This window comes from Entelurus aequoreus, linkage group LG06 (assembly GCF_033978785.1).
Source record: "Entelurus aequoreus isolate RoL-2023_Sb linkage group LG06, RoL_Eaeq_v1.1, whole genome shotgun sequence".
In the NCBI taxonomy this organism is placed as follows: Eukaryota; Metazoa; Chordata; class Actinopteri; order Syngnathiformes; family Syngnathidae; genus Entelurus; species Entelurus aequoreus.
In genome coordinates, this window is record NC_084736.1 from 66493309 (window position 1) to 66520041 (window position 26733).

At 37.0% G+C, this 26733-nt stretch overlaps 1 protein-coding gene across 1 annotated transcript in view; it reads left to right on the plus strand.

The window, feature by feature from the left end:
• The first annotated feature begins 2482 nt into the window (after nucleotides 1–2482).
• myo1ha (myosin IHa) overlaps nucleotides 2483–26733 on the plus strand; it is a 31471-nt gene continuing 7220 nt past the window's right edge. The window contains exons 1-23 of the mRNA XM_062051252.1: nucleotides 2483–2584; nucleotides 2671–2871; nucleotides 2968–3048; nucleotides 7050–7229; nucleotides 11083–11181; nucleotides 11261–11377; nucleotides 11449–11520; nucleotides 11601–11720; nucleotides 11787–11854; nucleotides 13236–13341; nucleotides 13422–13502; nucleotides 13590–13681; nucleotides 14797–14891; nucleotides 14978–15024; nucleotides 20094–20174; nucleotides 20450–20555; nucleotides 20634–20751; nucleotides 20835–20948; nucleotides 24922–24998; nucleotides 25066–25134; nucleotides 25200–25284; nucleotides 25353–25515; nucleotides 25595–25678. Of these exons, the coding sequence (XP_061907236.1) occupies nucleotides 2845–2871; nucleotides 2968–3048; nucleotides 7050–7229; nucleotides 11083–11181; nucleotides 11261–11377; nucleotides 11449–11520; nucleotides 11601–11720; nucleotides 11787–11854; nucleotides 13236–13341; nucleotides 13422–13502; nucleotides 13590–13681; nucleotides 14797–14891; nucleotides 14978–15024; nucleotides 20094–20174; nucleotides 20450–20555; nucleotides 20634–20751; nucleotides 20835–20948; nucleotides 24922–24998; nucleotides 25066–25134; nucleotides 25200–25284; nucleotides 25353–25515; nucleotides 25595–25678 (2082 nt within the window). The 5' untranslated portion in view covers nucleotides 2483–2584; nucleotides 2671–2844. The remainder of the gene's footprint in view (nucleotides 2585–2670; nucleotides 2872–2967; nucleotides 3049–7049; nucleotides 7230–11082; nucleotides 11182–11260; nucleotides 11378–11448; nucleotides 11521–11600; nucleotides 11721–11786; nucleotides 11855–13235; nucleotides 13342–13421; nucleotides 13503–13589; nucleotides 13682–14796; nucleotides 14892–14977; nucleotides 15025–20093; nucleotides 20175–20449; nucleotides 20556–20633; nucleotides 20752–20834; nucleotides 20949–24921; nucleotides 24999–25065; nucleotides 25135–25199; nucleotides 25285–25352; nucleotides 25516–25594; nucleotides 25679–26733) is intronic.

The following is a 26733-nucleotide window of genomic DNA, read 5'->3' on the forward strand; positions in this document are numbered from 1 at the left end:
TCCTTGAGCAAGTCACTTCACTCTTGCTCCTGATGGGTCGTGGTTAGGGCCTTGCATGGCAGGTCCCGCCATCAGTGTGTGAATGTGGGAATAGTGTCAAAGTGCTTTGAGTACCTTGAAGGTAGAAAAGCGCTATACAAGTATTTACCATTATATATCTAATTACATCCATATATACTCACAATAATTAACATTTGTATATATACATTACAGCTTTAAAATATGTTGCTGTCTAGTCTTTGCTGTACCGATCAAAAATATATTTCTCATATATCCTTTTAATTGAACGATGTTATTGCTTTGTTTAATTTCTTGGCCTCATTGATTCCATTGAGTCACCCAGCAAACTGACATGCACATACTTTTAAGATTTGTATACTTTAAAATCAATTTACCCCTCAAATTATATTTTACATTTTTATCTTTGACAATGTTCTGGAAACTATCACACCTTTTGCCGCAACTTTTTTTTTTAAATGCCGCAGCAAATCAAGGTTAATAAGTAATCAAATTGCCAATATAAAAATAAAATCCATAAAAAAATTGTAATCATCACATCAAAATCAGCAGAAATAGACAACACAGAGAATGTGCAACAAGACTTTGCAGTACTTTTCTAAAGTACATACATTCATTCTGCATACTGGATAGTTGATGCACAATAATGATTTATCCTACAAGCAGGAGTCATGTATTGATCAAAATGAAATTACTTACAAGACATGACTTGCACAATGTCACATTCAAGCACTTGTTGCAGGACAAATAGTATTCTTCTTCCTTTCAAGCATGGCCGGTCACAAGTCTGGTTTTTCACAGGTTGAACTGGACATGGAGGGTGCCCTCACTGCCAGGGACCAGGTTGGCATTCAGGACTTTGTACTTTTGGATGAAACCACAGAGGCAGCTTTCCTCAGCAACCTCAAAAAGCGCTTCAGCAAGGATCTCATTTATGTAAGGAATACAACTTTCAAATGTCTGTGCAGCTTTTTACAATGTCATGTTTGAACCATCGAGTGCAGTGGTTGTCAAACTTTTTTCACCCAGTACCACCTCAGAAAACACTTGGCTCTCCAAGTAATGACCAACATGAAAATACAGTAGCACAGTAGGCCTAAATATTCATTAAAAACAAGTTAGATGTTTTATTAAAGAAGTATATTAAGTTTGAACAGTAACACTGTGTTTGAATATTTAATTAAGTGTTTATTTTGGTACGTGTACCACAGTTTGAGAATCCCTGTGATGGGGTATACATAATTTCAATAGCAGTAGTGTAGCGCAAGGATGAAAAAGTAGGTCTAAAAGAATAAATCATACAACATGCAGCATCAACTAACCCTCTCAGTATATTGGGGACTTTTTTGTCCTTTCAGGTAAATTTTTGTTCCATTTGGTTGTGTTACTTGGAATGCTTCAGAAAAATTTTCATGTTAAATTTTTTGATTTGGCTTTGAAATTATATCATGTATCACTGATACACTGGGGAATAATTAAATAGTCAATTGCACCAGGACAAAAAAGTTCTAAGGGAGTTCAGAATGTATAAAAAATTTATTAGTAGGGCTGTGAATCTTTGGGCACCACACGATTCGATTAGATTCTTGGGAGTAACGATTCGATTCAAAATCACTTCAGGATTCAAAACAATTCTCGATTTAAAATCAATGCTTTAACTACATTCTAACAACATTTCCCCATATAATATATAAACAGCTCTAATACATATCAATATTATTATTCTCTGCAGAGAAACCTGCGAAACAGGCTTGTAGGGATTAAATAGCCACTGTTTTTTCCTGACCTAATGTACCGGTATATTCCGCTCTACCCCGGTATTGAGCACTGTATAACAGATAAACCACAGAAACCTTGACTATATATATATATATATATATATATATATATATATATATATATATATATATATATATATATATATATATATATATATATATAGGCATCAAAACTATGAATGAACGTGTGGAGTTATGTACTTAACAAAAAAAGGTGAAACAACTGAAAACATGTTTTATATTCTAGTTTCTTCAAAATAGCCACCCTTTGCTCTGATTACTGCTTTGCACACTCTTGGCATTCTCTCCATGAGCTTCAAGAGGTAGTCAACTGAAATGGTTTTCATTTCACAGGTGTCATAGTTTTGATGCTTTCGGTTACAATCTACAATGTAAATAGTCATGACAATAAAGAAAACGCATTGGAATGAGAAGGACATTCTTAACTCCCTAAGGACTTTTTTGTCTTGTTGCTACTGAACTGAGCTAACATTATTTTCCAGTGTATCGTTGATGTATGACATAATTTGAAGTAGATATATTAAAATTCTAACTCTTGGGAAAAAAATCATTAATTCAGAGTAACAAAAAAATAACCTGAAAGGACAAAAAAGTCCTCAATATCCCGTGAGGGTTAATAAATGTCAGATATTATTTGATGTAACTCTTCTAGACCTACATTGGAAACTTTACTGGTGTCGGTAAACCCCTATAAGAGTTGGATATCTTCAACCAGCAACAGATGGACGTTTACATGGGGTCAACTTCTTTGAGCTTCCACCACACATGTGAGTACAAAGTGGTGCATGTTTAATAAATACCGACCACTACTGTATATGATTCACCTCGCATCGTGCTCGCCGTACGGCCACAGTTACGCTCTGGCAGACAACGCCTACCACGCCATGCTGGCCGAGTTCAGCAATCACTTCATCCTCATCTCGGGGGAGAGCGGGAGCAGGGAAGACTGAGGCCTCCAAAAAGATTCTACAGTATTACGCGGTCAGCTGTCCGAGCACCGCTCTACTAAACACCGTCAGGGGACAAGATGCTCATGTCCAACCCTGTCCTAGAGGTCTGTCACTCCACTTAACAACGCTTCATTATGCTGGGATGACGTTCCAAAAACAGGTCAGCCTTGCATGAATAATTGGATTGTGTCTCTCTGCAGGCTTTTGGTAATGCCAAAACACTAAAGAATGACAACTCAAGCCGCTTCGGGAAGTATATGGACATTCAATTCAATAGTGAGGTAAGATGAGGTCAGAAGCATTCTACATTTACATTATATTTGGTGCATAACTACATATATTGGTATGAATATTACAATAAAACAGTTTACAAAAGCTCTTCTTGCTGCGGACGTATAATGTATACACGGAAAGATGTGTCAAAATACATATTTTTTAAAGTAATATAACAGTGTTGTCATGGTAAAAAAAAAGAGCTTTTTCATGACAAATATATTGTTTTAAATGGCAATATATAGGGTTTTATGGCTTAATATAGCATTTTAATTGCCAAGTACCGTAGTACCTCAACTTACTTGGTTCTGTGACATAGCTTTTAAAGGGTAACTGCACTTTTTGGGGAATTTTGCCTATCATTCACAATCCTTATGTAAGACAAAAACAGACATATTTTTATTTTGTTATGCTTTCTAAATATTAAATACATGCGATCAAAAGTCAGTTTACAATGGAGCCTATTGGAGTGGCTCTATTCTGCTTATAAAAGCCCTTAAAACATATAGGTAGGTAGGTCTTTATTGTCATTGCACAAGTATAACGAAACTTTGTTTTCAGCACAAACCCATTCAAGATTAGACAAACAAACAGTGTACAGGGTTACAGAACAGGAACGCTGATGGGTCGCCACAAGGCGCCTAGTAAAAGATGGGAAAAAGGTCAATGCTGGGGAAGGATGAGTAAAAAAATACAATCTAGACTGGGAAAAAAACCTCCATAGCAAAGCACATATACATATTACAATATCCATCCCGAGACTTGCCAACAGAGGGGAGGGAGTGGGGGCCACGGTGGCAGGCTGCAGCTCTTCAGGCGCTTCCCATCCGTCCATCACCCCTAAGGGATTCGCATCAAGGGCGTTGGATGGGGGGCGGGGTATGTGTGTGTGGCGTATATTTTCATGGATGCATGTGTGTGTGTAAGCCTGCCGCGTGTCTCTGTTCCGCGGCCTTGATGTCGTGCAGTCGCTAGTCCAAAGTCAACAACAACAGGTGTGTGTCCATGAGAGACAAGAAGGGAGTTTGTTGTGTCTTCGCTGCACTGTCCTCCGGGGGAGTCTCGAAGCCAGGGAAACAATCCAAGTTAAAATGTTTTGTATGCAAGTGAAAATAAAATTAGCTTTTCACTCTAAATTGTCTATGACTGATCTAAAATTCATCCTGCCGGGCAGACAGTCCGATGTTATCCAAATCACAAAGTGTCCACAGTTTTTCCCGCATCCTCCAATCATTTGTGGCAGCTTTGGGGTACTTTGAAGACTGCCAGCAACTTCCAATTTGTCAACAAACCAGAGCAACGCTTACTCCAATCAGCAGATGTCCTGTTGTCATAATTGGAAGAGTCGCCAGGCACGCGGCACTCCTTCTCCCAAGATTCCGTCGTGTGTCCAGCAACAACCGCTCCGTCACGACAGGCAGGTTACCCCAAACCCAAGATCTTGTCAATTTTGTTGAGGCCAGTTAAATAGTTAAAATGTTTAGATTTGGAGAGCAGTGCAAAAAGAGGCAACAAGAAAATTAAGACAAGACAAGACAAAGAAGCAAGCAGGAGAGATAAGGGAGAGGAAAGGGGAGCGTTCAGTGGGAAAGAAATGGAGGTGTATAAACACCTCCATTGAGGTTTTATACACATGATGTAATGTGTATATAATATGTAATGTAGTAAAGGGCACATTTATAATAACATTTAATATTTACGTATTTTGATAATTTTTAAGCATATACTACACAGTGTTGAAGAGGTTCATTTAGCCTACTGGTGTGTATTTATAAATGGTTGATTTATATAGGCTAGTAAGGTAAAGTTTTGTACCTGACAAGTTTCAGCTACCTTGCTTCTGTAGCCTTCATCAGAGGTGGCATGTGATGTTAGCGTGACGTCATCTGTCATTAACTTACTAGCCTATATAAATCAACCATTTATAACATACACTGCACATTAATTTAAAAAACGCACCACGACAATCACTTTTTTTTCTTCATCACTGATTGTTACTCACTGCAGACTTCATGAGAGACTACAAACATAATAAACCATCACTTACTGTGCGATGTCTGCTGTTATTAATATGCCGACTGTTACAATCTTGTTATAGTCCCGTTTAGACAAAGAATGACTCATAATGCTCGAAAAGGGGGGTGAAACATCTTTTTGTGTCGTTCTTGCCATTTCCGGGCCTAAACTGGATGCCAAAGTGTCCCAACTTGTCGGATTACGTCTTCGTCCTTCTACTATCCAAATGAGAGACATGATTTATGATCTACAATAAACTTTTGCGAGGAAGCAGCTTACTACTCGATGATGTAAACATAGGCACACATGCTAGTGAACACGGCGCCGCTATAAATAGTTTGTCTGTGTTAGCGCTTATAATAACAATATCACTAATACTTGGTTAATATTCAAATCACAAAATTTAAAAGAAGTATTGTTGGCCCTTTTTGGATGTTTTTTATTGGGTTTTATGGGTGGAATAAAGGACCTCTCGTTGGCTCAGTTGTAAAGGGACTTCTTTTTACGTTTATTTACGAGTTAGAATGCAATGTCTTTCATAATGATTGTAAACAATAGGCAAAATTCCAAAAAAACACTTGTAGCCTACCTCAAATCAACGCTGCCCATTGAAATGAATTTAAATCAATTTAGTTGGTGCTTGCCAAGCCCAAAACAACCTTTTAAAAAGAAAAACAAACTTTGAGATAATAAAATATTGTACAAAAACAATATAATGTACTACCAAAAACTATGATAATTTAATGAAGTACTGTAATAACAATGGACAGCATTTACCTAGGAGAGTGGACATCTACAATCCTTCAAGTTGCTTCTCCATCAAACACATCATGAGCAGCTTTTTCATATTTTCATGTGTAAATGTCCGCCAATTAGATATTATTTTACCACTTAGTTATGTTTTTGATGATTTTTCTTTATTTCAATGAATATCATACACTGCCTATTCTCAGCACTGTCTTTCACACTCACTTTCTTCCTTAAATTAAGTCCATCTCTAGCTAGAAGCTAATGTTAGCAAGTAAGACCAGATGTTTTGGGTGGATCTTATGGGTTTCATTGTGACATTTTCTACACCCACTAATGGCGTTGATGCTTGTAACTTAAATAGTTGCTTGCAACCGAAAGCATAACAATTAGCCGGGAGACAGCTCTTATCTCAAAACACTCTAAAGCTGAGGTACCTCAGTATTGTGTTTTCACGGTAAAAAATAAATCATTTTAAAATAAAGTGTTATTCTGCACTACTGCAAACTACAACCAAATCTAAATAGAAATCTATCCACTGGACCGTAGAGGGAAGTGCTATTCAACTCGCCACCTGGGGGCCAAATCCGACCCAGGAAAGACACCATACTTTTGAACTTGTCTTACAAGTTCAAAACTTGTGAGACAAACATTTTTGCAGCAAATTTCTAAAAACACTAAAGTGCTCTTGTTGTAGAGGAACTTGGACCACTGTAAACACATTGGCAGATCCTTGTATCCTTACATTTTAACCTTGCTAGCAAAAATTGACCACTGGGGTCCGAACTTGTAATGTACATAATGTAGGCGTTCCTCAAGGCACCCCTTTAAGTCCTCTCATTTTTGGCAGCTGCAATTTTGTAATATATATAACTAAGGTGTAGCCCTAGTTTGTTTATTTCAGATGCAGTCAGTAGTCATTTGTTCAACTTCTTTAGTTATACTAGTGGTGTTCCTCAAGGTCCCATTTTAGGTCCTCTCTTTTTCATCATTTGGGCTATTCAGCTGGTGGCACGTGGGGTCAGTTAAAATAAACTTGTTAAAGACTCAGATTTTTGCAGCATATTTTTAAAACACTACAGTGCTGTCATAAAATGAGCTTTGACTAGAAAGTAATTAAAACAGTGTGCTCCTTTAACTCTGACTAATTAAATAGACCAAAATCAAATGTCTCTGGACATGGCTCCTAAAACAACTTCGTTGAATATGTTCTTTGTGTAAGTACTGTACTTCTGTGCCCTAACAGGGTGATGCAGTTGGCGGCCACATCCTGAACTACCTGCTGGAGAAGTCGAGGGTGGTGCATCAGAATCACGGCGAGAGAAACTTCCATATTTTCTACCAGCTCCTGCAGGGAGGATCAGAGGACCTTCTGCACCAGCTGGGCCTGGACAGGGATTGCCAGCGTTACAGCTACCTCACACAGGTACATAAATCCAGGAATGTCTTGAGGGAAGTGGTACCGGGGACCTCAGCTTTTGTAGAATGTCAAAGCTTTTTCTGTAATTTAGATATGTAAAGTATAAAAAACAGACTTATAATCATATTTAAGTGAATAATGACAGGTTATATCATAATTTAAATTCATATTCTGGCCACTTTATATTGAATTTGTTGGCACTTAAATAAAATATATATAAAAAGTATATATTTTATATATATGTGTGTATGTATACATATATATATATATATATATATATATATATATATATATATATATATATATATATATATATATATATATATATATATATATATATATATATATATATACACAGTATACACACATATACTGTATTTACTGTATATGGAATGATAACAACAGAATTTCTGTGTAACAGAGGAGTGACTGACTGATAATTGTCTGACAAAATTCCCTGGTCTTATTATTTATTTTTAACATGACACTGTATGTATATATATATATATATATATATATATATATATATATATATATATATATATATATATATATATATATATATATATATATATATATATATATATATATATATATATATATATATATATATATATATGGGTGTACCTGGGACGCTAGGTACACCGTTGAGTCCTCTGGAGACGTCGTGGGCTTCAATCAACGAAACGTCGATGAAGCAGGGTGCCCACCCGAAGACCCCAATGACATACTTACCCTCCCTTTCACCACTCCACACCGACTGCTACCGTCAGGATTGTTCCTACTTACCAAGGGATTGAAACATCTAGTTCTATTTGCTTTACTGATCTTCTGGAAGAAAAACCCAGTGACTGTTGTGAAAGTGCAGCTGACGACAAGGGAAAGACCATGTGACAGCTTGGAGAGACAGCTGACAGGAGGAAATAGACCCCAACGGGGCTGTTATGGGCTAGCTACCCACAGCAGCAGGCTCCGTCACCCTATTAGGGCTAGGGCACAAGAGCCACCTTATCTGGCTACAGAAGGTTCAAGAAGAACAATACCCCTAGAGTCTGCGAGAGCAGGGGCGCAAGAAGACTCACAGGCTGATCTCCCGGTAACGACCCTTGGAATGGACACGACAATGAATGAAGGTAGTAGTAACACTCTTGAGAAACCAGCAGTTGGACATGTTCTTCAGACGTGTGTGTGTGTGGTTGGGCTAAAGTAACATCAACTCATGGTCTTAAAGTTCACCAAGGACGGAAGAAATGCCTGAAAACCCCTAACCCAGGGCCCCGCATTGACCGGCTTCTGTTAAGAAGAAGGTTAAATCAGTCGGATGAAACTCAGCGGCAGGAAGAAACCCACAGTCCGCAGAGCATCAGCACCCTGCAGGATGAGGGGGAAGCTTCAGGCAGAACCACCAGTCCAAGACCATACCCAGTACACCGCAAAAAGGAAAACATGCAAGGACGTAAGCCGTTGGTGAAATGGCCAAAGTCTAACAGCAAGGAGTGGGAAACGGAGGGTGTGGCATGGAGGGGGGTGTACCTGGGACGCTAGGTACACCGTTGAGTCCTCTGGAGACGTCGTGGGCTTCAATCAACGAAACGTCGATGAAGCAGGGTGCCCACCCGAAGACCCCAATGACATACTTACCCTCCCTTTCACCACTCCACACCGACTGCTACCGTCAGGATTGTTCCTACTTACCAAGGGATTGAAACATCTAGTTCTATTTGCTTTACTATATATATATATATATATATATATATATATATATATATATATATATATATATATATATATATATGTATATGTATGTATGTATGTATGTATGTACACTATCGTTCAAAAGTTTGGGGTCACATTGAAATGTCCTTATTTTTGAAGGAAAAGCACTGTACTTTTCAATGAAGATAACTTTAAACTAGTCTTAACTTTAAAGAAATACACTTTATACATTGCTAATGTGGTAAATGACTATTCTAGCTGCAAATGTCTGGTTTTTGGTGCAATATCTACATAGGTGTATAGAGGCCCATTTCCAGAAACTATCACTCCAGTGTTCTAATGGTACAATGTGTTTGCTCATTGGCTCAGAAGGCTAATTGATTATTAGAAAACCCTTGTGCAATCATGTTCACACATCTGAAAACAGTTTAGCTCGTTACAGAAGCTACAAAACTGACCTTCCTTTGAGCAGATTGAGTTTCTGGAGCATCACATTTGTGGGGTCAATTAAACGCTCAAAATGGCCAGAAAAAGAGAACTTTCATCTGAAACTCGACAGTCTATTCTTGTTCTTAGAAATGAAGGCTATTCCACAAAATTGTTTGGGTGACCCCAAACTTTTCAACGGTAGTGTATGTATGTATGTATTTATATATATATATACACTACCGTTCAAAAGTTTGGGGTCACATTTAAATGTCCTTATTTTCAATGAAGATAACTTTAAACTAGTCTTAACTTTAAAGAAATACACTCTATACATTGCTAATGTGGTAAATGACTATTCTAGCTGCAAATGTCTGGTTTTTGGTGCAATATCTACATAGATGTATAGAGGCCCATTTCCAGCAACTATCACTCCAGTGTTCTAATGGTACAATGGGTTTGCTCATTGGCTCAGAAGGCTAATTGATGATTAGAAAACCCATGTGCAATCATGTCCACACATCTGAAAACAGTTTAGCTCATTACAGAAGCTACAAAACTGACCTTCCTTTGAGCAGATTGAGTTTCTGGAGCATCACGTTTGTGGGGTCAATTAAACGCTCAAAATGGCCAGAAAAAGAGAACTTTCATCTGAAACTCGACAGTCTATTCTTGTTCTTAGAAATGAAGGCTATTCTACAAAATTGTTTGGGTGAACCCAAACTTTTGAACGGTAGTGTATATATATATATATATATATATATATATATATATATATATATATATATATATATATATATATATATATACATATATATACATATATATATATATATATATATATATATATATACATATATATATATATATATATATATATATATATATATATATATATATATATATATATATATATATATATATATATATATATATATATATATATATATATATATATGTGTATAAATGTATGTATGTATGTATATATATATATATATGTATATATGTATTTATATACTGTATATATGTGTATATATGTATGTATGTAAATATGTATGTATATGTATATATGTATTTATATACTGTATATATATGTATATATGTATGTATATATATATATATATATATATATATATATATATATATATATATATATATATATATATATATATATATATGTATATGTGTGTATGTAAATATATTTATATATGTGTATGTATGTAGATGTATATGTGTATATACAGTATATATGTAAATATATATATGTCTATGTATATATATATATATATATATATATATATATATATATATATATATATATATATATACTTATATATATGTATGTATGTGTGTGTATATATATAAATATACATGTATATGTATATACATATCTATGTATGTGTGTGTATATAAATATATATGTGTATATATATATATATGTATGTATACATATATGTATATGTTCTAGATATGTTAATTTCATCTTTAAAAACTAAGGTCAAAAATAGAATTAAGTTTTTTTTAAAATCTGTTTTAAAGACCTGGTTTCAACCAAATTCATGCTATAATTAGGTTTTTTTTTGTGCATTCCAAGGGAAGAATAGGGGGCCATTCAGTCTTGTGTATTGGGGCCCAGAATTTGGTGCAAGGCCTCTGTGTGCATCTCTGCGATTGTTTTATTGTAAATGCACTTTGGATCACTTTAACTCTCTGACAGGGAGATTGCGCCATCGTGCCTTCCATCAACGACAACAGCAACTGGAAGTCTGTTAAAAATGCACTTGAAGTCATTGACATTGATGCAATCAACACCAATGTAAGTTAGGTGATCCCACTGAAAGTAAAATTTGAAAAGGTGAAATCCTTTTCAAATCACAAATAACTCTTGTGTGCAGCACTTATTTGGGATTATTGCAAGTGTTCTTCACCTGGGTAATGTGAAGTTTGACTCTGACGATAAAGGCCGGGCCACGCTCAACAACAACAATGCAGAGCTGCGCTGGGTCTCAAATGTAAGAACATGTGCATTGAATGTCATGATTTTAAAAACAACAATAATCTTAGTTGTTTGCCATCATCGCAGCTTCTTGGAGTTGACTCTCACCGTCTCCAAGAAGGTCTGACATACAGGAAGATAGAAGCAAAATCCGATCAGGTGTGACCCTGACATCCACTTCTTGTCTTTGAAATATTATTATGACTATTGTTATTGTTACCACTGTACTGTGTGTCAAGGTGTTCTCCCCGTTTACTATCGATCACGCCATCTATGTGAGAGATGCCCTGGCCAAGGCCATCTATGGACACACCTTCACCTGGCTGGTCAACAGGATCAATGAGTCCATTGAGAACACTGTGAGTTAGTGAAAAGTGTCAAATTAACAATTGAAGGCGATTCACTCCACTTGTATCACGTTTCAGGATCCTTCAAGAAAAACTGTCATTGGCCTTTTGGACATTTATGGTTTTGAGGTTTTTAATGTTAACAGGTACTGTATGTCACTTTGGCCTACATCTTAACACAAATGAGTGCAATCCGTTATATTAAGATTTTAATTTGCACTACTGCCATTTTTCCACCAGATGGCACTACTTTTTCCCATTTAAATCATGCAGCAAAACACTTGACCATTTTTGCAAGAATGGTTTGCTACTTAAATGATAAATGTGTGCAGTGTTATATTTTTTTTCATACACAATATCATCAAAATAATACCAAATAAAGTCTTATCATTTTATTTTTTTGTTTCTGTGGATAATGAACATTATGTAAAACCACTTCGTTGTGGGACGTTTCTTCCGACACTGTAGAAATGCATTGAAATCAAAGTTGTTGCTTACCCATAATCACAATAATAGTAATATTATAATAGTTAAATACAGTAATAAGAAAATATAATAATAACGATAGGTAATAAAGTAATGGTAATATATAATAACAATAAATACACCTATTATTGTAAAATATGATGATGATAATGACAATAATATATAATAATAATAATAACATTGTAGTGATAAAATATAATAACAAGGATAATAGTAGTAATGATAATAATAATGATAACACGAAAATGATTATACTGTAATAGTAAAATATAATAAGTATAACTATATATAGTAATAATAGCAATGTAATAGAAAAATATAATTTTAATGATCAACTTTTAAATGTAAAATATGATGATAATGATACTGTAATAGTGCAATATAATAAAATTAAATACAATGATAATAGTACTACTAGTAATAATGATAATAAATACAATAGTAACAATAATGATATTACTATAATAGTCATATTATATAACAACAAAAAAACAACAATGATAATAATTTAAAAAATAATCACCATCATAACTAATAACATCATCATAATTAGCAAATACAAACAGTATTATGTATGTTACGTAAATCCTTTCCATTTTTCCCTTAATGTTTTCCAAAAAACAGTTATGTACACATTTTGGCCTTTCAAGGACCAAAACCCCCAGAATGTAAGTATATGTAAAGGCTAAATTATAGTTTTAAACGTCTGACTCATTTTAAAGTGTAAAAAAATATGACCATTTTTGCATGTGCTTTTGGATTTTTTTTAAATATATACAATTCAATACATACATAAAGCTAAAAGCAAAGAGCTGTATATAATTTTAACATTTAGTAGAATATAATACAGTACATGTACGGTGAACAGGTTACACTGTGTTATCGAAATCAATAATTAAATACAGATTAAAGATATTACCAGTCTGTGACAAAACTAGCATTCCAGATTATTAATACGACATATATAATTATGATTGTTGGAGAGAATTTTACAGTAATTCACTTTACATATATTTTACTGCACTTTTTGTGACTTTTCAGTTTTGAGCAATTCTGCATCAACTACTGCAATGAGAAGCTGCAGCAACTTTTCATCCAGCTCACACTCAAGGCAGAGCAGGAGGAATACGAGGCGGAGGATATTGAGGTCATTCAAGCCTAAATGAAAATGTGCGTTCACGTCGACGTGGTGTTGAATGGACTTCCATTCACAGTCTGTTTCATCAGTGGGAGCCGGTGCAGTTCTTCAACAACAAGATCATCTGCGACCTGGTCGAGGAGCGACACAGGGGGATTATTTCAATCCTGGTATGAACATAGAATATCTCCATGTTGGATTTGTCGGTAGAAAAGATACTATTGGGCGATAATACTGACTCTGTTCTGACACTGAAGGATGAAGAGTGTCTCAGGCCAGGAGATGCGACAGACCTCACTTTCCTGGAAAGACTGGAGGAGAAGATGGGCAATCATCCTCATTTTGTCTCGTGAGTTGACGTCATGTTGAACTATTTATATCATTTTCATGCGTCTTCAGTAATGAGCCATTATTATAGTTCACTTGCTTCTTATATATATATATATATATATATATATATATATATATATATATATATATATATATATATATATATATATATATATATATATATATATATATATACACATACACATATATATATATATATATATATATATACACATACATATATATATATATATATATGTGTGTATATATATATATATATATTTGTATATATGTGTGTATATATATATATGTATATATATATTTATGTATATATATATTTATATATATATATGTTTATATATATTTATATATGTATATATGTGTATATCTTTATATATATGTATATATATACAGTATATATGTATGTATATGTATATAAATGAATAAATATACATATATATGTCACTTTAAACATATGTGTATATATATATATATGAATAAATGTATATAAACATATGTTTATATATGAAATATGAAATAGCCTTTGTGTTTTTTCCTGACCTAACGTATATTCCGCTCTACCCAGGTATTGAGCACTGTATAACGGATAAACCACAGAAACCTTGACTATATATAAATGCACTGTATATATACTGTATATATACTGTATATATATATATATATATATATATATATATATATATATATATATATATATATATATATATATATATATATATATTTACAGTTAAATATATATATTTATATACATTCATGCATATATAAATATACATATATACATAATGTGTATGTATATATGTATGTACATATATCCATATGTACAGTATGTGTATATATATATGCATATATTTCTATATGTATGTATATATTTACAGTTATATATATATATATATATATATATATATATATATATATATATATATATATATATATATATATATATATATATATATATATATATATATATATATATACATACATTTACATACATACATTTACATACAATGTGGGTCATGTGGACGATATGGGTCCTTTTAAGGAACATTCCCTCTAGAAATGTGAGTGAGCTGAAAATAAACTCTTCATCGTCTTTCTTGTCCTCTCTGATTACAGACACAAGCTGGCGGACAAGAAGACGCGCAGGACGCTGGAAAGAGGAGATTTTCGTCTCTTGCATTATGCGGGGGAGGTCACCTACTGTGTTGTGGGTAAATTAAACAAAGTCTATGGCTAATTGTTCGTCAAATATTCAATTCATTTTCAAACAGACTTTTTAATGTATTATCTATTACAGGTTTTCTGGACAAAAATAATGACCTCTTATACAGAAATATCAAAGATGTAAGTAATGAACTTCATTTTTTGTCCTTTCACAGTGGCATCTTCAAAGTCAAACAGAATACATTGTTGTGATGAATAATAAAAACAATAACACATCATTTTGTCAAACTCTAGCCATCATATCGTTATATTAATTGTACGGGCTACTAAACACTCTTCCCTGTCATACAAGTATAAAATAAAATACACAGTCGTCCCTCGTTTGTTGCTGTTAATTAGTTCCAGACCGGACTGTGACAAGTACATTTTTGCAAAGGAGAATAATTATAAATTAAATATTGTCCTACTTGGAGCATAAAAAAATATTTAAGACTTTCTAAATATGGTTTTACTAGACAAATAATAACACCCATATAGTCAGCTTTACTTAGACTTAGACAAACTTTAATGATCCACAAGGTAAATTGTTCCACACAGTAGCTCAGTTGCAAAGGATGGAAAGTGTAAAGATGGAAAGGATAATGCAGGTATAAAGTACACCAAAAATGTACCGTAGTAGCAATATAAAATATAACATATACAGTATGTAATATTTACATATATGTTATATAGGTATATATGTACACCAACTATAGTAGACATAATAATCAAAAATATAATATAAAAAAAGACACATAACTGTTTAACACAACCACTAACTGTGAAAGTACTGCAGCTTGTTCGAGGATCTGCTGTAAAATACACTACAATATCTAAGATTTGGTTTTGTTTTAAGTTAATTTTGGCATTTTTCGGTAGGAAAAGGCTTAATTTCGACCTGAAATTTGTCCAATGTGCTTAAATATGCATGCATTTGACTAATAATAAGCCGTGGTCCCACCGTGAAATTATTCTTTAATAAATATATACTGAAAACCCGCAATACAGAGAAAAAGTGCAACATTAGAGGTGGGAAGGTGAACCATTCACCCTTTAGTGGCAGCTGATGGATGAATTCTAGTCATTTTATAAGCATGGCTGGAAATAACAAGTGTTGTGTAGTACAATATAAGTACATCTGCTTCAATTTATATGTGACATTGAATTATAGTAGTACCTCAATCCACGAGCTTAATTGGTTCTGTGACGGAGCATTTGACTCAAAACACTTGTATCTCAAATCAATGTCTCCCATTGAAATTAAAGTCAATTCAAATGAGCAAAACAGCACCATTTTAATGTGTTACATGCCCTTTAAAAATAATAACTAACTTTTAGATAAGAAATGTTGTATGAAAAACAATACAATAGAATGTATTACAAGCAACTCCAGAAGTTTTATGAAGTAATGTAATAATAATGTACATCGCTTACCTTGGAGAGTGAACTTCTACGGTATCTCCTTCCAGCTGCTTGTCCGTCGAACACACCACCAGCAGCTTCGTCATATTTTCATGGATACATGTCCTGCGTTTAAATATTAATTTAACATTCGTATGGTGCAGACTAGCAGTGATACCCTCGTACTGCTTCGTCAAGTTGACAATGCCATGTTTCTGTTGATTTCTTTCTTTAGTTCAATGAATATCATCCACTTTTTTTCCCTCAGCGCTGTCCTTCACACTCACTTTCTTCCTTCCCATGGTCGGAAAACAAAGTTACGTCCAACTCTGGCCATAAGCTAATGCTAGCGACCCAGATGTTTTGAGCGTATCTTACGGGGGTTCACTGTGACATTTGTAACGCCAACTAATGGCGGGGATGCTTGTAACAAAAATTGTTGCCTGTCATCTAAAACATAACAATTAGCCGAGAGACAGCTGTTTTCTCAAAAGACTCTTACGTTGGGGCACTCTTGGGTTACAATGCCAGCGCCCATTCACATGCTGCTAAGCAGCAGTGAATGCAAGCAGCCCGTATTGTTATTGCTCATACTTCAACTTTTAACTTTTTTATTCTTGTTCCGCAAGTTTCTATTACACTTAATACGGGACGAACAGGCCAACAAACCCCCACATATGTTATACCGTCGGAAAGGGGCTGTTCGCGCCGTTTTTTCGGAGTATAAGTCGCACCGGCCGAAAATGCATAATAAAGAAGGAAAAAAACATATATAAGTCGCACTGGAGTATAAGTCGCATTTTTTGGGGAAATTTATTTGATAAAACCCAACACCAAGAATAGACAATTGAAAGGCAATTTAAAATAAATAAAGAATAGTGAACAACAGGCTGAATAAGTGTACGTTATATGACGCATAAATAACCAACTGAGAACGTGCCTGGTATGTTAACGTAACATATTATGGTAAGAGTCATTCAAATAACTATAACATATAGAACATGCTATATGTTTACCAAACAATCTGTCACTCCTAATCGCTAAATCCCATGAAATCTTATACGTCTAGTCTCTTACGTGAATGAGCTAAATATTATTATTTGATATTTTACGGTAATGTGTTAATAATTTAATTTAATTTAAAATAACACATGAGTATAAGTCGCACCCCCGGCCAAACTATGGAAAAAAACTGCGACTTATTGTCCGAAAAATACGGTACTTTAAATTGGGACCATTTATAACGGCGAATATTTCCAGCAGAACGCTCCAAAAAGGCAAGATTACGTCCTTTTGTAGCTCAGCCTTTCTTTCACGTAGCTCGGTGATTAACGTCTCATTTTGTTCACACACTTGTCTACTTTCACCCTGGCTATAAAAGTTTTCACGTCCAATGTTTGGGTTTGGTTTGACGGCCATCGGAAGGAGGCGAGCTAGCATGTTTCCAATAGCATGCTAACTTTTTGAGCTACTTTTCCTACCGTTTAACCCAGAGTCACATAACTTGGTTTGTGACACTTGTTACCTGTTAGCATGCAAACGATAGCATGTTTATCATCATCATCATCGGCGGTCACTCGAACAAGTATGACGTTCCTCCTGGTAGGGGTGTATCCCTTTATAGAGGATGCCTGTGCGTGACTTTGTTTAACGTGGGGAGACTGGTGCACAGACAGTCACCACACGATCCTTGACAGAATCGGGTCAAGGTCCAGTGGCATGGAGTCCAAGACGACTGGGGACCGCCATCGCAGCCGTTGTGGTAGTTCTTAAATCTACCGTCTTCCGCCTGCTCCGCCGTTGAGGTCTTCACCGTATCCCTGGCTAGGGGGCAGTCAGGTACTAGGCCTTTGCCAAGGGCCACCTGGGGTAACAGTAGTAAAGGGGTTAACCTCCTAGTGCCCCAAGACCCCATAGAGGAGCCTCCACTGCCGGATGCACTTTAACGTCATGCTTAGCAAGCTAACTTAAAGGCCTACTGAAACCCACTACTACCGACCACGCAGTCTGATAGTTTATATATCAATGATGAAATCTTAACATTGCAACACATGCCAATACGGCCGGGTTAACTTATAAAGTGCAATTTTAAATTTCCCGCCACACTTCCGCTTGAAAACGTTTTATTATGCTGACGTATGCGTGTGACGTCACGAGGACAAGGGAAGTATTCGGAGCCCGAAAAATCCTATACACATAGCTATGTTTTCATTTCATAATTCCACAGTATTCTGGACATCTGTGTTGGTGAATCTTTTGCAATTTGTTTAATGAACAATGGAGGCTGCAAAGAAGAACGTTGTAGGTGGGATCGGTGTATTAGCGGCTGGCTGTAGCAACACAACAAGAAGGACTTTGTTGGATAGCAGACACTAGCGCCGGCGACCTCACCTTGACTTCCTACGTCTCCGGGCCGCCGACCGCATCGTCGATCGCTGGAACGCAGGTGAGCACGGGTGTTGATGAGCAGAGGAGGGCTGGCTGGCGTAGGTGGAGCGCTAATGTTTTTATCATAGCTCTGACGAGCTCCCGTTGCTAAGTTAGCGTTGTTAGCAACAGCATTGCTAGGCTTCGACAGGCGTCGAATACACATTAACCGTGTATTTACATGTCCAGTGTTTGGTTTGGTGTCTTCTGATAGTAGTATTGTTGAACTTCTGTCTATCCTTCCAGTCAGGTATTTATTTATTTAGTTTCTATCTGCATTTGAGACAGATGCTATCACGTTAGCTCATGCTAAAGAGCTTCGTCGATGTATTGTCGTGGAGATAAAAGTCACTGAATGTCCATTTCGCCTTCTCGACTCTCATTTTCAAGAGGATATAGTATCCGAGGTGGTTTAAAATAAAAATCCGTGATCCACAATAGAAAAAGGAGAGAGTGTGGAATCCAATGAGCCAGCTTGTACCTAAGTTACGGTAAGAGCGAAAAAAGATATCTCTTGAACTGCATTCTAGTCCGTCACTCTAACGTTCCACATCCACGAATCTTTCATCATCGCTCAAATTAATGGGGTAATCGTCGCTTTCTCGCTCCAAATATCTCTCGCTCCATTGTAAACAACGGGGAATTGTGAGCAGCACTACCGCTTGTGACGTCACGCTACTTCCGGTAGGGGCACGGCTTTTTTTTATCAGCGAGCAAAAGTTGCAAACTTTATCGTCGATTTTCTCTACTAAATCCTTTCAGCAAAAATATGGCAATATCGCGAAATGATCAAGTATGACACATAGAATGGATCTGCTATTCCCGTTTAAATTAAAAAAAATCATTTCAGTAGGCCTTTAAGCATGCTAACTTTTTAATCTAATTTTTACACTTTTGTTTTCTATTTCCGCAGCCATAACCCTTTGAGTCATATAACGTGGTATATGAAACATGCTGACTGTTATCATGCTATCGTTAGCACACATGCCAAGTGTTAGCATTTCTATGTAAACATGCTACTGTTTTAGGCTAGCTCTGTGGCTCATTTTGTACAGTTACACCTAAAACTCACAGATTCAGACACTCTGCACCATCTAATAAGTACGCCGGCTTCCAGCGATCCCCGGCCAGAGGTCCAAGGCACAGATAGCAGGCCCATCAAAATTTCCGCGGGAATTTTCTAGTTGCTATATATTGTACCGAGCAGTGGTTCTATGGTTGTCACTACACTTTTGGCGTTTTGATTTTTGAGACATATTTTTCCACCTTTTAAGTGTCTGACTTTGGAGGTTCTACTGTACTGTACTGTATTGATAATATGTGATAATTAAATTCAAAGCAACCTAATGGTTTATTTCCGTGGTGTCCTCACCTTCTCCCAGCTGATATGTCAATCTAAAAACGCCATCGTCAAACAGTGCTTCTCCTCCATGGACCCGGCAAGCCGGCGTAGACCAGAAACAGTAAGTTGTACACTGATGGAGAAGTAACTACTGTCAATGACAATGTGACAACTCATCTTCAAGCCATGTGCACGTGACAGATGAACAGTAGAACTGGGATTATGAGGCTCATGTTGTGTGTGTGTGTGTGTGTGTGTGTGTGTGTGTGTGTGTGTGTGTGTGTGTGTGTGTGTGTGTGTGTGTGTGTGTGTGTGTGTGTGTGTGTGTGTGTGTGTGTGTGTGTGTGTGTGTGTGTGTGTGTGTGTGTGTGTGTGTGTGTGTGTGTGTGTGTGTAGGTGGCCGCCCAGTTTAAGAGCAGCCTGCTGAAGCTGACAGAGATCCTCATGGCTAAAGATGCCTGGTACATACGTTGTCTTAAATCCAACGAGTCAAAGAAGCCAGGTACTTTGTGTATGTTTTCATCAAAAGCTCTTTTAAAAAAGGTGTGGATGTTTTCATTCTGTCTTCTCAATCGGACAGGACAGTTTGACGAAGCCCTGATCAGACACCAGGTCAAGTACTTGGGCCTGATGGAGCACCTGAGAGTGAGACGCGCCGGTTTCGCTTACAGGCGAAAGTATGAGGTCTTTTTACAGAGGTGTGAAGCAGCACACAGCTTGGACATGGGGTATGACAATCTAGTATTTGCTAAACCAAGCATCCGTTTGTTGCATTGAACAGGTACAAAGCTCTGTGTCCTGCCACCTGGCCACACTGGAGAGGAGAACCTGCTGATGGTGTGTTGGTGCTTGCTCAACATCTGGGCTATCTTCCAAATGAGTACAAAATGGGAAGGTGAGGTCGCTTTCACATTTTCACACCTGGTACCTGGGAATTGGTACCTGTACCAAATTTTTGTACTTTTTGTGTGTGTGTTCATGTTTTAATAAGTGTTCATTTGCTTTATGATAAAATAAAATAAAATGTATTTTTCCTGTAACATGAAGTTGATAATGATATATATGCTTTCCAGTTGTTGTATCTTGTTTTCTTACACTTCTGAGTCTCATTTGCAAGTATTATCTAGGAGACATTGCTGCAGTTGCAATTCCAAGACATTAGATGGCAGTGTTGTATAAACTACGGTGGGTTTTCTCGCTCGGAAATAGTCTTCGTCATTAGGCTGAAAGTGCCAGTCGAGTCTCTAGTTTAGGCGTGCCCACCATACTTGCCAACCCTCCCGGGGCAACCATTCTCCCGAATTTCTCCAGATTTCCACACGGACAACAATATTGGGGGCGTGCCTTAAAGGCACTGCCTTTAGCGTCCTCTCTCACCTGAGAAGGAGACTATTATATATGTCTCCGTTATCCATAGGTTTATCTATATCCCATAAAGTAGGCAGGCACGGAGCTATTTCTCAGCGTGTGTTTATTCCAGCCGGCACGTTAATATACTGACACACAACATCCGTATTCCCATCATGCATTGCTTCAAAACTACGGCAAGTAGTAATGTCCAAAAACATAACAGAGACGAAGCAGAAGAACGAAGAAGAGACATGGCGATGACGAGTAAGAAGAAGAAGTACGCTTGCAAGTTCCAAAATGATTGGAAAAAATCTTTTCAGTTCATCCAGGACAGCTCGAAGGGGAAGGGGTATGCTGCCTGCACATTTTGTAGATCAGGGGCCGTATTTATCAAGTCCTGAGAATTTGCAAAATTTAGTCCTACTCTCAAATTTAAGAATAAAAGCTATTTATCAACTTTCTTAAGTCTAAGAATCACTCCTACTCTCCACAATATTTAAGAGACCTTCAGAGGTGTCTTAAGTGGTTAGGAGTTGCCAGCAGGGGATGGCACTGAGGCGAGAGAGAGGTGCACGAACGTTCAGGGAGCGGAAGGATGTCCTGGCTTTGTTTGATGACGAGCAGCTGATCAAACGGTATCGTTAAGACAGAGCGGGTATTATTTTTGTCACATATTTAATAATTTTCGATTCCTTGTTGATTTCTGCATGTGGCTGCAGTGGGCTAGTATATATAGAGCCACCCACACCAGTTTCAAATTAGTTGCCTAATTAATGAATTGGAAAGAAAATGTTATGAGAGTAGCGTATGTGTGTGTGTGGCACTTTAATAGGTGACAGCATGTGAGGTGAGTGACGTCAGTGAGTGTGTGGGCGAGAGAAGAGAGGGAGCGGTAGCGTGAGTGCGGGTGGGGACTAATTTGTTTTGTATTATTTTGTAGTTTATTGTCAAAATATACACTCCCATTGTCCACTTAAATATTTCTAAGATATTTCTTTATTCTTAGACAAAGGATTCCCTTCCGTGATTGGTCATTTCTATGGACACAGAAATGACGTCACCTAAAATTCCGTTTACGGCACATAGTAATGTCGTAATTCAGCTCTGAGTGTGACACTTAAGATTCAGTCCTACACTTCGCTGAAAGTGTGAGTAAGACGCTTGATAACTAACTTTTAAGTGCAGCTTCCAGCGAAGAATTTATTTACTCTTAAGTCAACTCTTAAGAGACTTCTTAGGAGTAATTCTAAGAAGCTTGATAAATACGGCCCCAGGAGCCGTATTTACTGGAGGACTAGAGGAAAAGTAGTGACACAACTAGCAGGACGACACAAGAAACTAAAGCTTCAATGTAATGTAGAGGTGATCGATCCAGATGTCGATACTATTGATACCTATTATAGTATCCGTATAATACTAAAATGATACTAAAGTGATTAGATCAATATTTTGTTATTTCTTGTTTTTATCATCACATGGATGAAGAAAATATATTGGCCCCCCACCTACTCTCCACCATGACTATACAAAGTATAATTTGTCTATAAAATGATTATGTTTACAGTGTTGACGCTAGGAATTTTCTACATGGGGTCCCACAGTAAATTTTAGGGGTCGCACTTTTTTGTAATTGTTTTGAAAACAAAAGATTAATGTATGCATTATCCTGTTATATCTCACATTCTATATTGTGTTTTGGAAAAAGGTTGTCATAAACGTTACTTAATCCATCAAAAAAATAATTCAAAAGAAAACACATTGTTATGCATATGTAAATGTATTCAGTTATAAACATTCATTCACTTTCTTCTTTCCTTCATGGATCTAAACTTTACCGCTGCCGGTATTTTTTTCTATATTTTTATTTAATAAGTTGTAGGTGTATTTATTTCAGTATAGAGTGTAAAAAGTTTTTTGCTTCGGTCATGAAATGATGATAGTGGTGTGCCAGGGCATACATGCATATGACTAATTTAATTGATTAATCTCATCTGTATGTAGATCATCAGTCGTTTAAAAACCGCCACATCTACACTTTATGGCAAATAATGCCAACAAACTTAGAATTTTTCAAGTTAGTTTCAATGTCATCTAATACAGTGGCACTCAATGCCTCTAGCATTTCATCTTTGGCTTGGAGATGGCCATAAGCTGTGTGTTCCTCTTTAAGAATGTTTGGCTTGGAGATGGCCATAAGCTGTGTGTTCCTCTTTAAGAATGGCGGGTGAGTGAGGTGTGTAAGTGAGTGCAAGTTAGGAGAGGGAGCGCTAGCATGTTCAGGAGTGTTAATAGCATGGTGAATGCCTGCTTGGCTTTGTGGAAAAAATAAATAAAGAGTTGTAACAAATCGACGGCCTCGTCATTCCGACCAAAGAGCGGAACTGTAGGGACCCAAATTGGAGGGTGTTTCTTGGTGCCTGGTGAGGCTGGATCTTTGAAAATCAGTGCACCCGGTCGTAAAGGTGTTAGCCCGTTTACATGGCATGTGTGGAGGTTTCTCTCCTCCGGGTTCTTCCGACCACCAAGTATTGACATGACAGTCTGGTCCAGGTTTACAATACTGTTTATTTTTCAATAAATTGTTCTGCTTTTCAGCAATTGGTTTGTTGTTGTCTGTCTTGCTCTCGCTCGTGCTCCGACTCCCCTCTCCTCCCCGGCTGCTGCCTTTTAACAGAGCGACAGGTGATTAGACAAGCAGGCCCAGGTGGGCCATTTACTGTCGCTGATCTCGCAGCGGGTCCTGGCACACCCCGCTTCGCTGCAGGTCCACAGGCCACGCCCCCCCCCCCCCCCCCCCCCACAGCGTGCAAAACATCTTTCCATCTTCATAAGTGAGCCATTTGCTGAAGCCACTTATCATTGAAGCTTCGCTTCTTGGGTTTATTTCTTGCCATGATGAAAACAATAACACTCGGGAGTCTTAGTACCGGAAATGCAGTATTTGTGATCGATAAAACTTCCAGCGAATCAAAATTTAAGAAATTGTACCGGAAGTGCATTACTTTGAAGTGGACCAATAATTAATAATTTGACCCGGCCAATATAAACAAAACAAAACAACAAAAAGCCATAATCGGTAAAAAAAAATTATTCAGTCTAAGCCTGGGCCCCTGGAGAGCGGGTCCAGACTGAGGCCAAGGGGGAAAAAAACTCATAGCCATAGCACACATAAGCATGTGTGTAAGAGGGAAACATCAAGGGGCATTAAAAGAGCAGAGCTGATGCAACCAGCCATTTCTACATACAACTACAAAAAATGAATAAATAAATGAATAAAAAAATTTAATAAAAAAACATATACACTGTTTTTTGCCTCTGCGGGGTTCCTTGCCATTTTCTGCTGGGGTGGGGGGAGCATGGCCAGAGACAGGAGCATACCCAACAAAGCAACCAAGATGTTATTTGTATTCATTATTTTATTTGCCTTCTTGTAATTGTATGCATCTGTAACGCACTTTAAATGTGTTCTATACATAAACCTGCATTACCTTGCTTTTAACTCCTTGCTTTTTTCCTAGAACCAAAATATTCATTCGCCATCCGAGGACACTTTATGCCACTGAGGATGCTTTTGAAAAGTGCAAACATCAACTAGGTGAGGTCAAATCCGCACTATGAATCACGTGCAGGCGTCACTGACTGAATGCTTCTTGACATTTCAGCAACAAGACTCCAGGCTAAATACAAAGGTTACAGGGCAAAGGGGGAGTTCAGAAAACAGAAGGAGGCTGGTAAACAAAAAAATTTGATTAAAGTACCGAAGTATAAGTACATGATGTCGGGTTTTTAATGGCAGCCACAAAGATTGAGACTTGCTGGAGAGGAGTGCAGGCGAGGAAGGAGCGAGACAAGAGAGCCTGGGCTGTCAAAGTCATCAAACAGTAAGAAGATCAACTCGGAATAACACAAATCTCATCGAAGAGAATGTCCTTCGAATGTTTGATTTCAGATTTATCAAGGGTTACATGACCAGAGGACAAGCGAAGGTAACGGATAACTCGGAGTATTTGGCCTTCGTGCGGCAGAACTACTTGAACAAGCTGAAAGCCAACCTGCCAAAGACGGTTTTGGATAAAACCACTTGGCTGGACGCACCGCGAGTGCTGACCGAGGTAGCAACAGCATCCATGCACAAACTGATCTTTTGTTGTTGTCAGTCAACCTCTGCTTGTGGTTATTCCCTTGCTCCAGACATCGGAAATACTACGTAAACTGCACTACAGGCTCATGGTGCGGAAGTATGTCAGAGGGATCACACCCCAGAAAAAAGCACAGGTAACACATTCATCACATCATTCACAATCCTTATGTAGGACAAGAACACACATCTTTCCCTTTTCTGTGCATTCTAAATAGTGAAAAACTGCAAGTATTAGAGATATAACATTTGTAAGCGAATCGAGTCTTTTGAACGGCTTTTTCAAGTGAATGATGAGAACCGATTCCCACTTTAAGATGTTGGTTTATGAGCCGTTTTTTTTTGTATGCACATGCAGCTATAGGCAATTGCTTATGCAATTGCTTATGCAAATAAGTCACACTTAAAGGAAACATAGCAGCATTTGGATTAACTTGTTTTAAAAAAATGTTTTAAATACTACATGCATATATATATATATATATATATATATATATATATATATATATATATATAATGTATATCTATATACTGTATGTATAGATGTATGTATGTATGTATATATGTATATATTTATATATATATATATATCTATATATACATGTATACACACACATACATATATATGTGTATATGTATATATACAGTATATATATATATGTATTTATATATACAGTATATACCGCTTGTCCCTTTTGGGATCACGGGGGGTTCTGGAGCCTATCTCAGCTGCATTAGGGCAGAAGGCGGGGTACACCCTGGACAAGTCGCCACCTCATTGCAGGGCCAACACAGATAGACAGACAACATTCACAATCACATTCACACACTAGGGACCATTTAGTGTTGCCAATCAATCTATCCCCGGGTGCATGTCTTTGGAGGTGGGAGGAAGCCTGAGTACCCGGAGGGAACCTCCAAGTCACGGGGAGAACATGCAAACTCCACACAGAAAGACCCCGAGCCCGGGGATGGAACACAGGATCTTCATATTGTGAGGCACATGCACTAACCCCTGTTCCACCATATATGTATTTATATTGATTTATTTATATCAAGTTTAAAGTTAAAGTACCAATGATTTTCACACACACACTAGGTGTGGCAAAATTATTCTCTGCATTTGTCCCATCACCCTTGATCACCCCCTGGGAGGTGAGGGGGGAGCAGTGAGCAGCAGCGGTGGCCGCGC